General features: G+C 38.1%; 2 protein-coding genes across 2 annotated transcripts; one reads left to right on the plus strand and one right to left on the minus strand.

The window, feature by feature from the left end:
- Positions 1–13: 13 nt before the first annotated feature.
- Positions 14–1,987, minus strand: LOC131774431 (histamine H2 receptor-like). The gene has a single exon (XM_059090445.2). It carries the CDS (start codon positions 1,696–1,698, stop codon positions 724–726), a length of 975 nt encoding a protein of 324 aa, XP_058946428.2. The 5' UTR covers positions 1,699–1,987; the 3' UTR covers positions 14–723.
- Positions 1,988–5,428: 3,441 nt separating this feature from the next.
- LOC131774408 (chondroitin sulfate ABC exolyase-like) lies at positions 5,429–15,603 on the plus strand. Its single transcript, XM_066162208.1, has 8 exons — positions 5,429–5,623; positions 5,957–6,135; positions 7,144–7,204; positions 9,168–9,245; positions 9,371–9,440; positions 10,970–11,056; positions 11,417–13,473; positions 14,131–15,603. Exons 1-8 carry the CDS (start codon positions 5,429–5,431, stop codon positions 15,601–15,603), a joined length of 4,200 nt encoding a protein of 1,399 aa, XP_066018305.1.

Consider the following 15,603-nt stretch of genomic DNA (forward strand, 5'->3'; position numbering starts at 1 on the left):
ATTGAGAGTTTCTTTTATTAATCACATTGATGTGCCCGCTTTCGATAGCACAGCAGGTAGAAGAAAGTTCGCAAGATTCGAATAGACCACTATGAGTAATATTATCGTTAGGTTTATACTCGTTCGTTCACTGAGAACCAAATCCCTTTTTTCAGTCAGTAGTAATCAGTATTGGGGGAGAACCCCGATAAATTCTGAAAATAATTTAGAGAAGGCGCATTGCTTTAAGGGCAAAATGAACTTTTTTGTCCTTCCTGTTATTTTCTAAAATCCTAACCATTATATAACTCAAGCCCAGTCATCCTGATACGTTAGTCATGTGATCTTGGAGCTGCTGGAGTCAAATGCACCGGACCTGGGGGGAGGGAAAGGGGGTTGTAGCCCCCCAGGCTTTGTTGGGGAAACTTTTCTAAGTGCACCACTCAATTAATTTTAACAAACACCTCGCCGCCTCTAATTAGCTTAGAAAAATATTTCAATGAGAAGATGTGATATGTTTTTTTGCAGGGAGTTCTATGCTAATTGATAACTGATCCGGGCATCCAACCTCGATTTATCGAAATGTAAGGAATTTAAATGAACAAACTTGAGTCTCTAAGTTAACCGTTTTAAAAAATACATTAAAAAGTTGTATTTTTCCTTAAAAATGCTGAACTTCAAAATTGTTTTATAAAAGTGACATTTTAGGCACGACAAGAATCTAGTAACGTCGGACATAAAAACTCATTTGCAATCCAGTGAAAACTGGGATAAATCTTCCATTGAATGTATTTTTCCTTGTTCTAAATTCCTTTGTTGGACATTCATTTTAGTTCGCATTCCTCCTTCTGAGGAGACACCACGCCCGTTTACCACCGTGTTTGTGGGAGAACGCGTCCGAAAGAAGTTGCAAATGGCCTTCTTGAAATCCGGTTTGAGAAAAGTGTACACGAGTGGATTCAACAGTGAACATGTCGCCACTGTAAACAAAGACGAAACAGAGAGGGCTTCTGGAATGACGTCATCCCTATTAACAATTTTTGCAGTTGTTATGTAGATGATTGGCAGCCAACAGAGAAGGAAAGCTAAAACAAATATGGCAAACACTTTTGCCACCTTAGCGTCCGAAGATAATCGTCTTCCTTCGTGATTGTGCACTCTAAAGGATTTCAGATGTTCGTTCCTTGTCAGACCCCTTCGAACCTCCATAAATATTCGCACGTATGCCAAAGTCATTAAAGTGTAAGGCACAATGATACCAAAAACCTGTAAACAAATCATGTAAACCTTATGCACTGTGAGGTTGACATCAGTGTTCCAAAACAGAGGCAGTAAAGAGTAAATCAATGAAAGTAACCAGGAAAGTAAAGGAGCCCTTCTTCGTATCTTAGGAGCTCGATACGGGTATTCCAATGGCTTGATCACTGCAACATATCGATCGTATGTGACAGCACATAGGTTTGCAACACCTGAGAGTAAAATTACGCTCACTAAATAACCTGTTACAATCGAAAATGGCTCGATGAGGTAAACAGGCAATAAAACTCCTCCTATTAATATGTCCGACACTGCAAGTGACACCATCAGCCAATTCGTGGTGGTTCGTAGAGCTTTCTTCGAGATGACCAAGAGGCAAACGCAGGAGTTTGATGTAACGATGAATAAAGAAAAGATGCTCAGAAAAACCATCACAAAAATATTCTGATCTGTAACAGCCATGTTTCAGCCAATTGCTCGAGATCTCTGTCAATGTGTGGTTTCCTTTACACGAAATCGTCTTCGCGTGAGTTATTCAATTCACCTCGGTACTGAAATTGTTATGTTTACTGAACCAAAGGAGTTCTACCGCTTTGTTACCTTTGTTCGTTGAAGGATCACGAGTTGTCGTCATTGATTAAATCTTGTAGTTCGCCTACAAAAATCTTGTTTGGTTGACTAATCCCTTGACGCGAATGGAATAAATTTCTCCTCGTCTTGTGAGTAATCATATTGTCACAATCTAGGAGAGTTTGAGACGACTGAGAACGAAACTCAGAGATCATTAAAAAAAAGCCATTAAGTCCGAAACATCCAGAAAAACCAGTGGGGGTAAAGTTTCACCTTTAAAATCGAACGAATAACGAAAATAATCTTTGAAAGCTTTTAACTCCAGTCGCGTCAATTCGTAAACGGATTGGATAGATATTAATCTGTCTTGGAGACATTATGATAATTGCACCTTTTGTCATATCCAAAAGTAATCGAAATAACAACTAAGAATACAGAAAAAGATATTATTTTTGCATCTCCTTGGAACTGATTTTAAGCAGGGACCGGAAACAGTTTCATCAACCAGGTCAGTTTTCATACATGAACTTGTTTACACAATTAACTTTCCATCTTCGAGTAAACAAACTGACTTCAGCTGTCAAAGGGTTCATGGAAAAGTGATAAGAATCGATACCAAGCCAAACAAACGCTTTGGAAATGTACATCATTTCCTTTTTGGGCGTTATTAGTAACGCCAAGCTGATAAGAAAAAAATAGAACAAAATCGAGCATTTAACCTCTTAAACGTAAGTTCAAATTTAGTTCTCATGGCTAGAATTATCTTTAAGCTATTAGATTTTAGTAAATCCCAAGAAATCAATGTTTTTCAGTGTCATGTGTTATAATAATTTAAATTGTCTCCATATATGCTGGTGAGGCAAGTCCAGTTACTTCTCTCGTCCAGTCTTACTTCATAGTGAAAATGTGATTCTCTGGAAATGCACGGCCTTCATATTTGCTCACAAACCATCACAAAGCATTACTTAGCATTACCAGTCGTTTAAGATAATTGCTCATTCTACGTTAATCGTCTCAATGCTTTGACCTCAAAATACCACTATAAATCATATTACAAGATAATATTTCAAGAGTTCACTTTCCGGCACATCTATCTCACGATTGTGAGTGAGAGGCACGACTATCAACTGTTACTTTTTTCCGAAACTTAAGCATTATACTGAAATTTGCATTTTTAAGTAAAGACGTTTTTCGTTCCTTTGAGGTCTTTTTCCTCCTGAATGTCTTTAAAATAAATGAAACAATTCTATGTTTTGTACAATAGCTTCAAAATTAACAAAAACGTAAAGGTAGGACTATACCCTACCAACAATAATATAGGCGGTCTTACGTTGTCTGGATACATCTTATACTTGTACCCAAATTTGTGGTCTTGACTCAAGTGAGCGGAAATGGCACTGAAATCATACCGCTTTGGAAAATCACGAAAATTTTACCAGTGTTTTCATTTCTTAAAAATAAATCAAGAGGTGGAGGTATTAAGGTGAAGATCTACTAACATAGAGCCTCCCCGAAAAGAGAAGAGACATTAGATTTAAAGAAATCATGACAGAAAATCGAGTTGAATCGTTTAAGATTGACTCGAGATGTTGAGGCTGACGAAAACTATAATAAAGGTATCTTTTTTTTAATTAAAAAAATTAGAATGAAAACCGAAAATAAGATAAACATGACTTTGTGACAAAGTCCCACTAACATACGCTAACCTACCTTGACTATATTACAAAAAAAAAACATTTATCCGAAACTTCCCCACTATTAATTTAGGGTTTAGGGTGGGGGGGTTTTAAACAATAACGTCAAGCTTCACTTTCGGGAGAACAACGATGGCCCCTTTGTTCTTCAATACTATGTTGCTCTCTAAAATGGTATTACAATGAAGTAAGAAAATTATTCATTTCAAAGAGGCGAAATTTGAAGAAGCATAATGTAATAATTGCGGGGACTAGAGAAACCTTAAGATTTAGGAGCTAAATATTAAAATTTCTCCTCAAGTCACATATTATACATGTTGTTCTCTGTTTACAATCTGTCAAACCTCGAGTTGATGGGTCTCATTTCTGCTTAATTAGTTGCTTAGACTCAGCGATAAACGAGCCGTCACTCTATATTAATCGGTATTTTCAGTAGATGTTCACAAAAAGAGACAGTTCAATCGCCCTAATTGAATATGTCGGTGCTGATAATAGCTGTCTCATGTAGAACCAAACTATAATCATGGCAAAAGTATTAGATGGGGGAGGCTAATTAGTCATTAATTTAAGGCGAGATAGACAACTGAAAAGAAGTACGTAGCCATTGATATTGTCTGGAAATTTTGGTGAGAGGTTAAAACTCACTCTGCTTTATGTTAGTTCCGCGTGATTGATACATATATGATTAATTAGGCGCGCGACTGAAAATTTGTTTACTATGTAAAGGAATAGACAGTGTAGTACTTTATTCCTTTGATTTTATTTCCGAAACAAATGAATTCATGGGGCATATCCTAACTTGTTGTGTGTTGCATCGCAAATTCGCTCAGACTGTCAAATAAAACGAAAATAAATACATTACCGGTAAATAGAGAATAACACATAGGTGCGCGTAGATATGGAATTTTCCTTTGAGTGTTCAACTCGATAGCTTGCTCGTAAGCCCGCGAACGAGTTGAGATATCGGTCTACAAGCAACCATGTATTATTTTGTTTATTATATTGACACAATAGCCTTTTACTGACAAGAAAAGCAGACTAGTTATAATGAATGAAACAAAACGATCGACAATTCCCGAACAAAAATCGTAAAGTGCGCTGTCGCTAAGGATCAGTATGAAAAAAAAGCGTTGAGTAATTACAAATACAACAATTCAAAGGGTGTAATTGCAATATACAAAATTCTCAGGTATTGACTTTGTCCTTACCCACAGACAAAATTAAATCTCTCAAGTACACAGCCAAATCGGCCTGCGGCAAATCTTCCGGTTGCCGATTTTCATTCTCAACCGCGAGAAATGTCACTATAAAAGCCAATGAATACGTAACTTTCGGTTTTTCTTTTTGCATCTGATTTTGTTCCCCTTCGGGGAAATTTTAACCTTGCTATCTGTAAGCGATACGGATATTTCTGTGTTTTTTTAGCAGCCATAATCCGAGAGAATTCCGACAAACGATTTTGGATTGAGATAGTGAAGGTTTTGCCGTTCATTCAACAACCTGACTGTGTGGCGCGAAAGGCGAGTGACGTGTCAGCAGCTGATTGGCGATATCAAACACGCGAGAAAAAAATATCGTTTTGTTTTTTCGTGTGCTGTTAAGGCCTTTCTCAGGGCTGGAAATCCTTCTACGACACCGTAGTATATATCGTGAATAAGAATATTTGCTAATATCATTCAGCTGTATTTCGCTTTGGACAGTGACCTTTTTTTCTTTTATAGCTCAAATCCAAAGCCTCATGCAGCTCCCTAGCACTCCTCCTTAGGGTCACTAATCCAAGTAATTTGCTGCTCTCTATATACATCGTCGTAAGGACTGGGCCGTTACAGTCAAAGGTTTCAACAGGTTTGTCAAACACAAAACTTTAGGGCTCTACAAAGAAGAAAACAGCAGAAAATGCTTTCGGTACCTATCAAAGCCACGGTTCAATGTTGATAGCAAGCAGTGAAGAGGCGTTAAAAGCTCACAATATAGATAACGGATGGGACAAGACAAAGGTTCCTGGGGCAACGACGATGAACTTGACTTTATGGCAGATCAGGCTCAATAAGGCACGAAATTTTAGTCCACTCTCGTATGTCGGCGGAGTTACCTATAAAGGACCAGAGCCTTTATCCAGCGGAGTATGTGGGATGGATTCCCGAAAAGTACTCGTATCGTAAAATTAAGCTTCACTGTCTGTCTTCTTTTTCTACAACGTTTTAGTCTGTCTTGGAAGCAACATTAAAATAGATAATGATCAAAAAACAACTAAAGCACGAACTATACTATTTCAGAGCAAACTGGTTAGGGGTACAATTTTCAATTTTCCATTGAAATAGACGGCGTTACCAAAAAGGCAGCTCAGATATATTCGCAGCTGTAAACCCTCTCTCTAGAAACATTCTACACACTACTTTGGTTGACACCAAGCCAACGTTTATTACAGTACAAGATCAAGTTCATTTGATCTCAAGGCACATGTCCAAAATCAAAACTCTCAAACTGGAGCTACTGTTGACTCCGGCGGTATTTACGCTACAGCCTGGTTAGAGCATGGTTCAACGACTGCGAAATACGGGTACCCTATTGTCGTGAAAACAGACTCTTACAAAAGCACTGCCACCACTATATGGAGGCGCAAACACAGGAATCAGTTGGTGCATGTACACGCTTCTGCAACAAGATGATAAGGCACCTGTGATAGAGTTTGGTATATCATCACAGTGCAACATACTTATAACTCCATTGTACGGCTACGTGATCTTTCAGCCTTCACCAAAACTCCTTCAAGGTGGTTTGATCATAGAAGTGATCAAGCAATGTCTCATCATGGTCGAGCAGAATTCCTATTCCGTCTTTTTAAGCATCAGCTACCCTGACCTGAATTTAAATGTCGACGGGGACATGAAAACATCCCATACGAAGTCAATAGGGAGGAGCTCCATGAACTAGAAAGTGGTGAACTCGAGCTCTAAGTCACTATATCAGTGGAGGTGAAAATGATCCTCCCTGATTCTACGGTGAAAGTACTTGCACCTTCAGCTGGCTATCGACCACGTGTTGAAGTAAAGCGCGTGCTTTCCTCTCCTCGTTCTCCCTCCTTACCTCCCTTAGGAAAATGAACATAATCGCGTTCAAAAATCTTAAGAACGGATTCATTGTTAGAGAAATAACCAGAATATTGTCTAAGGGGACAATAAATGGATTTCTTGGATCTTCATCGTCTTATATCTCTCTCTTTATGCTATAGAGAACTAATGTAACTCAGTGGGAATCACCAAATGTTAATCTACACTGAATTAAAGCAATCGTTAGTATTTAGGTGGGTGCGGAACATTACGTGAAAAAATAAATGGAGGTCTACACCTGTCTCTTTCTAGAATTTTTTCTATTCATTGCAGTTGTAGTTGTCAAACATGGTTTTAAGAGTTCATTACGATGGTTTCATATCTTAAAAATTAGTCTCTTGATATGAAAACACTCAAAAGGTTCATGTCAGTCTACATAAAAGTTAAATGGTTTAATGTCAATTGCTACGACATTCGAATTTATGTATTTTACAGGGAAGGAATTTTTTGGAAAGCTGTTAGAAGAAAAAGAAATTGCTATCCAAAATTCACTTAAAACCTGAATCGTTATCTAATTTCACAATTTATTGCAGAAGTCTCTTACGAGACTTTCTGCTTGCATCCCTTGAGGGTGCCAAAGTGTTTGACATACAGGTCAGTAAAAAACATATCCACATTATCCGTCCATCAAACAAGACGACACCTACAAACCTCCCACTCAAGAGATGGTGAATCGACCAAATCAATGCACAAACAATACAACTCTTCTCTCATCAAGTGAAGTGGGTTACTCTTTTTTTTTAATGGGGCGGTGGGGGCGGAGATTTTGTCCTGCATTAATTCATAATTTACCCCTGTCATTTCTCCAATTGACATCGTATACAGCGACTAATAAAAAAAGTCATGAAAGTGAATGTAGCTATAGATTCGTTAGCAGCCAAGTACTGAAAAATCGACTCTCTCGTTAGCCGAAACCCTCGAAAATTGGGAAAAAAAAGTGTCTGTTGGTAGAACTGACCGCCTATGAGAATGATTCCGACAAGCGGGCACCAAAGAAAATTAGAGTAATTGCCCGCTTACGGAAGAGTTAATCGGCGGGTGTTATAAGTACACCTTTTTTCGGAGAGCCAAAAATAGCAAATGAAACTATTTCTTGATGTCAAATGTTAAAACTCGAAAAATAAAAAGAATCGAAGCACAAAATACATCTATCTTATATTAAAAAAAAAGTTAAAGCGGGGCCCATACATTCGAATACTGTACATTGAAATTATGCATGGGGTGTTCCCTAATGAGAAGGCGTAAAATAAAGATTTATCAAATTTCACTTTAGAAAGTGCTTACAAGAGACCGTACGCTTATGGGATTGTGTAAATACAGAGTTTGGCTTCGAAAAGGGGAATTGAAAAAAAGTGTCTCTATGGAATTATAAGTAGAGTTGTCCACTTACGAGAGTGTCCGTCAGCGGAGAGTTAACTGTAGTTGCCTGGTTAAACAATGTTCGTAAAAGGAGGTCAAGTATTAAAAGAGTGTTATATGCAATAGAAACATGTACACCTTACTAAATAGTTTGACATGTAATACGCTCGGGTATTTTGCGAGTTGCGCTGTAGTTTTAAAAGCCCCGTAGAGGCGACCATGAATACGAACAACGAGACAAATGTTCACTGTCTTGTATTCAGTAGAACCGTCGAATAAGGGATTGATTATTCAACTATCATTTCATTTGTAGTATTTCGGCGTCTAGTTTTCTTAGTACTCTCTGGCTCGCGGCTTTATCAGAGCATCGTATCGATCAAGTACGGCGTGCGCAAAAGAACCAAACTACAAAAGCGAAAATTGCTAAGTGTTCTCTTTAACTAGCAAAAAAATCTGACGCGTTTAAATTTCGTTGATTGAAAATTCATGCCTGAAAAACGGGAATGCAAGTAGTATCAGAGTAAAAAGAGAAGGGACTGTAAAAATGTTGTCGCGATGATTACTCATAGCTAAATTCTCCTGTTAACAATCAGAAGCAGACAGCCAATCTTCACTTGAGAGACTTTCCTACATTTGAAGTACGATCTTCTGCCGACGTTTTGCAAGTTTGCAGTTATCCTCCTCAAAGACCGAACTATAGAAATGATAACTCGCAAACTAACCCATTTTTGAAAATTGTTCAGGTAATAAGATATTCCAAAGTCAACTTTTCTGTTAACAAAGAGCGAAAGTTTGTTTATCTTCCCTGGAAACTCATCTTTCTCTCGTTGTAGTAAAACTAAATAATTGCAGTAAAAATAAATAATGAATCGCCAAATTGCTAAAAATGGTTTTTGGGTAACATAACGCTATAGTCAATTTTTGAACAAAATTAGTGGGTGATCCGTTTTGGCGGAATTTCCCACATTTCAAAGAAAATATTTTTCGGCTTTCGTCTCTCCAGGGTACTATTGTCATCTTACAAACAGTCCTGTTGTAAGACATTTCTGTCAGCTTGAACTGCTGTCATGCTCCATGATTCCACTGTCCTCAAGCATTTTGGAAAGTGAAAGCAGATTTTCTAATCAGTTGTCGATAAGCCAATCAGAGACGCTCAAGATTTCCCATTACTGGATAGCAAAAATATTTTTCCTGGTAGCTTTCTGTAAATAGAACCCAGCTTCTGTGGAGACCAAAAAGGAGACGGTCACCAGATGGTTCCTTTATGCCACCAGAGGTATGTAGTTAATTTGTTAGTTGAACAGTTAATAGATATCAATGATTAACTTCGGTTTTAGTTACTTCCCTAATCCTTTTTACCTAATTTTGATACACATATTAGACTTTCACATTATGTTTCAGTTCAGTTTGAACAAGATTACTGCTCCTGAAGTATTCGAAAGAGAAAATAACTCAAAAACTTCATGTAAAGGTGCGTCTGTACGTCCATTCATTGAGCTTGTTTACTGACTTCAATTCCTTCAGTAGTCGGATATCACATATCGCTTAATTTGATCCTTTTTAATTAGGAAAATCAGCACTGTCTCGATGAAGACAAATTCTCGTTCTTTTATTCATGATTCATTTAATGTAACATCTTCATGAAAAAAAAGTGAGAAAAAGAGAAATATTAAATTATTGGGTTCGAAAAAAATTAATCCGCTGAAAGATTTCAAATCTTATGCTAAAGTGATTCGTGCAACAGGAACATCAACGTACACCAAGTGATGGACTCCTGCGTACACTAAGAGCAAATTTACTTGTCCAGCGCACTGAGAAAGACTTTTACCTTTCGTTGTTTCGGTGTTTCGTTGCTTTCTCTTCTCTACGATTGCACGGCATCCGCTTTTGCTGATAGCTATTCTCATAACAATACTTCAGTATCCAAGTGATGGGGAAAATGAACAGAATCTTTATCAAAAGCACTGTCTCTGTCTATTTACTCATTTTACTCTTGGTAGGAAAAAAAAAACATCAACAAGCGCAATGTGGTAGCCGCAGTACCTTAACTTTCCAGAAGAAGAGCAGCTTGGCATTCATCAGTTTCATACCCTTTTTTTACATTGTCGTACTACAATAAAAGCCCCATAGCATCACAATAATTAGTTAAAAACAGAAGAGTTGTAAACCGTAGACTTACAAGAAAAGTCAACGGATAACAACAATTTGCTTTCCCGGTAGTCTCTCAAATTTGACAGGCTCTTCCCAAATTAGATATCATTATTAAGACTCAAAGAGTTGATGATATTTCAAATTTAATCTGTACCCTGAAGATGTGAGAATCGTTTGAAAGAAATTGATTCTTCCACAGCTTCTTTTAATTTTCCCACAATTGAGACAAGACCAAGAAATGAAAGCTTCAACACCAGAATTTGTACCCCATATTTCCTCATAACCCATGAAAGGTGAATTCGTAGAGGCACAAATGAATGCGATTAAAAGAAAATAAAGTCTACTAGTAGCGTCTATACTAGATTAATTTTCAAGTTCGCTTACGGCATTTTTCCAAGTCTGTCATTCTCCGTTTTTCCATACAAACTAAAAAATATGTGTGGCTAGAATACTTTCTTTAACATATTTTAGGGATTAAACACTACATTTAGCTGAGTTATTTATCATATTTTTATTTTAGTTTTATTTCATTCGAGTAATTAGACATCCCTCGAATATCAAGGAGAACAATATAGGGGTAGACTCCTATTAATAGAGGTCAGTGAAACCTAATTCATAAAACACATAGAGTACACTGATTTAATTCATGCAACCCACCTATTGAAAATGCTTTCAACAAAGACAACTTAGGGTCAACCGACCATCATATGCGCATTGTTAAGGTTTGTTTTATGCACTGTTTGAAGTGATTATATATTAGGGTATTTCTGCAAAACGAATTACGAAATTGTTACCGTTTACCGTGATTAAATCAAGTTAAGATTTGTCTCTTGTATACTTTTGTTTAAGGAAAAATGTCTGTGAAGAGAAAAACTTCAGGATTTTCATTTCTCATTCTGACTGGTCTAGCCTTGTTGCTGATAGATCAGGCGGCTGGTATGTTACTTTAGCCGAGGATAATAATTTTGTTTTGAACACAGATAGTACTTGATACGCCAAATATCTACATTCTTGGTGTAAACAATGCGGTGAATGATTTTTTTTAGCCCACACAATCACACGACCTGGATTCTTTTGTTCGATAAGCAGAATCTTATGTACTTTACAGAATGAGTACTAAAAAGTTTGAGCACATCAAATTAAAAGGATTCATGCAATTATTCGTATATCAGTTAAATCAAATTAAAGCGTAAATCAATTTTACTGTAAGAATCGAATAATACGCTGGGTAAATTATTTTCATCTACCCATTTCTTCATGCAATGATTCCCATTTATTTTTTAACACAATTGACAGGAAAGCGTCCTGACAAGATACTAGATTTCGAAAACGCGACTGAGCAAAGCCGCCTCGTCACAGTGCCGAAAAAACAGGGAAAGATTTCTTTCTCGACATCAGTGGCCAAACACGGGACAACATCACTGAAATGGAAATCGAGTGCCAACGGAGAATCTAAATTAAGGTACGAGCTTCCTAAATCCGCTCACATCAACGGAAAGGAACTCAAAGGAGGAGGTGTTAAAATGTGGATCTACAAGGATACTCCTTCTAGTGGAAGTAAGATGGAAGTAAGGCTGGCAGAAAAAAAAAAGAAGAAAAAGGTTACGCGGGTAGGATCTTTTGAAATCAACCTGGGATTTTCAGGCTGGAGAGGAATATGGATGTCATTCGATGAATGCAAACAAAATAAAGACAGCCTCAAGGATTCATTATCGATCACAAGGATGGACTTTGTTGTAAACCATGAAGATACCATTTACATAGATTTACTTGGCTTTGTGGCAAAAATGTCCAAACAATCTCGCGATAAGATTGTTCCAACAATCACGAAATTTGGCTCAAAGTACGATTCCAGTAACTTTTGGCAGCAGACTTATCGCTGGAGTCAGCAGAAACCTTCTGCTCTTCCGACCTCTGTCGATTCTTCAAAGACTACTCACCTTGCTCACATTGAAAGTCGCTTACATAACTGGTATGCTGATGAGACACAAACCACTTATGATTTCATGGGAGAGATGAAGAGACGTTGGAATACCCTTCAGGAGAGCTTCAATGATGCCCATAAAGAATACGATAGACTAACATTTACAGTAAGTAAGCCCGATTCAAGTACTCCTGGCTCCACTAAAATTGTGATCACCGCTCCTCCATTATTTTGTCGTAACTGTAAAATGGGGACGAGGACATATTCAGCAACTGATCCAACCAGAAAGTTCAGCTTTCCTATTATGCGTATTATGTTGCCTCTAGCTCTCGAGTATTACCTTAAGTCCCGTTCCAACGAGATAACTAAGACAGTAAATAAAGAGACGTCCAAACTGTGTTCTGGAGATGCTGCCAAGGTGCAACGATCCGTCCAAAAGATTTGCGGAAAATGGAGAAAGAGACAGGATGAGTTCCGAAACTACCTCAGCACTTTAGCATGTACCAAAAACAACGTCCGTAAATCATTGCAGTTTATTAACAAAGCACGCCTTCAGAGAATCCTCAATCTACTTGACTATATTGAAGATCAAGGATGGGCAGATGGAAGTGGAATAGGCTCCCTTGATCATGAAATGAATCGAGATGGTGCTGGATACATGCACACTCTTTTTCTTCTAAAGAACTCTTTACACCAGGACCCAAGAAATAAAACCAGATTGGTGAATATGATAAACACTGCCAAATGGTACAATGATTTTGGAGAAGTTTATCAATCAAAATTCGAGTTCAAAGGAACGACGGCCGACAGAATGATCACAATATTGCTATTTCGACTGATGATTGTCTTGGCGATGCCTGCTACCACAGATAAGGAAAAAAAGGAAAGGCAGAGGGATATGGATGCTTTGAAAAAGTGGATGGATAATGCCCTGAGTATCAACAAAGCATTCGGAGGAGTCATCAAACCTGATTATACCGGTTTTCATCACAAAGCGTTCTATGCATCTGCCTACGCTCCACATGCTTTGCACACAGCAGCACAAGTGCAATATCTGTTAGAAGGAACAAACTTTGCTTTATCAGATGCATCTAAACGAAATTTACTGGAGGCTCTCAAAACAATGAGGCTTATATCCGTGAAGTACTCTACCCCAAGCAGTGTTGGAGGACGTTTTCCAGACTTTTCAAAGGAGGCTCTGATAAATATCCTCCCGGCATACGCGTACATCAGTGTCTCTTATTCATCCCAGTTAGTGGCATCGACTCCACCGAAAGGGATAACTATTCCAAACACCAAAAACGCAGGCATGTTTCTACGTTTGTATGAATTATCGGACAAAAATGTGAAAAAGTATTTGGAAGATGGAAAGGTTTACAGGGGTAAATCGTACATGAACAGTCTTGGATGCCTGAAAATAATGAATGAGGTAAGTTAATCAAGTTGATTGGGCAAAGTGAACAGCTTGATTTTCTGATACAAATACTCGCACAAAAAAGCGTGGTTAAAAAATAGGATGGTTTTTAGATAAAAGTTGTTCATCCTCTATTTTGTCTAACATTGGTGTATCAATAGATTATTGACAACAATAAAAAAAAAAGTAGTCAGAAAAAAATTTTGGAGAACGAATATCGCAAAACCATAGGAAATCGAAGAAAAATAATGATTAACAATTGGATAATTTGATTCGAGATTTTCAATTGCTTAGTCTCAATGGTTAATGAGCTGCTAATATATGACTAATCACACAGACTTAATTCGTGAAACACCATTACTGTCGATTCACTGGGATAAAGTTTACGGTTAATTCATGGGCAATTTGATTGGACGTTATATTTTTTTGTATATAATTTAGGGCTAATAAGGGCCAACATATATCAAACTGTACTCTTGAAAAGTGTTTAAAAGGGGCCAGGATATCTATTTGCATTAAGCGAGAATACATATTGATTTAATAATATAGTGAAAGTTACGAGTTAACTTACCGCCGTATTCTTTAAGGTCCCACACTTGCGAAAGATGAATCTGTTACCTTTTCATGTTGCATCGTTAATTCAAAAGATCTCTCAAATGAAGCTATTGACAGATATTTTTTCCATTACAGCTCAAGTCGAAAGCCTCAACCTATGAACCCTCTCCTGAAGGTCACTGGTCCAAGAACTTTGCTGCTCTCTCAATACATCGTCGTAAGGACTGGGCCGTTACAGTCAAAGGTTTCAACAGGTTTGTCTGGGACTTTGAGGGCTCCACAAAGAAGAAAACACCAGAAAATGCCTTTGGTACCTATCAAAGCCATGGTTCAATGTTGATAGCAAATAGTGAAGAGGCGCTAAAAGCTCACGATATAGATAACGGATGGGACTGGACAAAGGTTCCTGGAGCAACGACGATGACTTTGACACTATCGCAAATAAGGCTCAAAAAGGCACGAAATTTTAGTCCACTTTCCTATGCTGGCGGAGTTACCTATAAAGGACCACAGCCTTTATCCAGCGGAGTATTTGGAATGGACTTTCATCAACCAGAATATCAATTTTTTGAAGAGGATCATCCGCATCCTAAAGTTAGGCTTCACTTTAAGAAATCTGTCTTCTTTTTCCAAAATGTTTTAGTTTGTCTTGGAAGCGACATTAAAATAGATAATGGCGGAACAGCAACTAAGGCGCGAACGACACTGTTTCAAGACAAACTAGTTAGAGGTGCATCTAAATTTTCCATCAAAATGGACGGCGTGACCAAAGACAGCTCAGATCTATTCGAAGCTGTAAACCCCCTTTCTAAAAACAAGAAAGATGGCTATACTACTTTAGTCGACACCAAAGGCAACAGTTATTACATTCCAAGATCGAGTGCATCTGATCTCAAGGTACAAGTCCAGATTCAAAGTTCGCAAACTGTAGCTGCTGTCTGCTCCAGCGGTATTTATGCAACAGCCTGGCTAGAGCACAATTCCACGAATGCCAAGTACGAGTACGCTGTATTTGTAAAAACAGACTCTTACAGAAGCACTGCCACCGCTAACTGGGATCGCCTACACATGAATTCAAATCGGGTGCTGTACTCGGTTCTGCAACAAGACGATAAGGCACACGTGGTACAATTTGGTATATCACCACAACGTAATGCCATCATAACACCATTGTACGGTTACGTAATCTTTGATGCCAAGTCAAAACTCCCCAAGGGTGGTTTAATCACAAAAGTGACCAAGCAATGTCGCATCATGGTCGAGCAGAATTCCCGATTTGTCTTTTTAAGCATCAGCTACCCTGACTTGAATTTCAATGTCGACGGGGAGCTGAAAACGTCAGGCGACGTCAATAAGGAGGAACTCTATGAGCTAGAAAGTCGGGAGGTGGAAATTGAGGTCACCTTGTCAGTGGATGTGAAAACAACCCTCCCTGGTTCAGCGGTTATCGTACATGGATCTCCTGCCGGGTATCAACCGAGGGTTGAAGTAAAGCGTCCGGATTCCTCCCCTCTCCCAGGAAAAGGAAAGATAATTGTCTTTAAAAATCTCAAGAATGGATTCAGCGTTGAAGTGAAATTGGAGAAATAA

Source organism: Pocillopora verrucosa, chromosome 1 (genome assembly GCF_036669915.1).
Source record: "Pocillopora verrucosa isolate sample1 chromosome 1, ASM3666991v2, whole genome shotgun sequence".
Classification (NCBI taxonomy): domain Eukaryota; kingdom Metazoa; phylum Cnidaria; class Anthozoa; order Scleractinia; family Pocilloporidae; genus Pocillopora; species Pocillopora verrucosa.

What these genes read in the sequence shown, in the direction of transcription:
- LOC131774431 (XM_059090445.2), bottom strand. Translation starts at nt 1,698, where the DNA reads ATGGCTGTTACAGATCAGAATATTTTTGTGATGGTTTTTCTGAGCATC.
- LOC131774408 (XM_066162208.1), top strand. Translation starts at nt 5,429, where the DNA reads ATGTTGATAGCAAGCAGTGAAGAGGCGTTAAAAGCTCACAATATAGAT. An exon ending in CAGAGCCTTTATCCAGCGGA is followed by an intron (nt 5,624 to 5,956) that starts GTATGTGGGATG and finishes TTTGATCTCAAG; the next exon opens with GCACATGTCCAAAATCAAAA. An exon ending in GCTGATAGATCAGGCGGCTG is followed by an intron (nt 11,057 to 11,416) that starts GTATGTTACTTT and finishes CACAATTGACAG; the next exon opens with GAAAGCGTCCTGACAAGATA.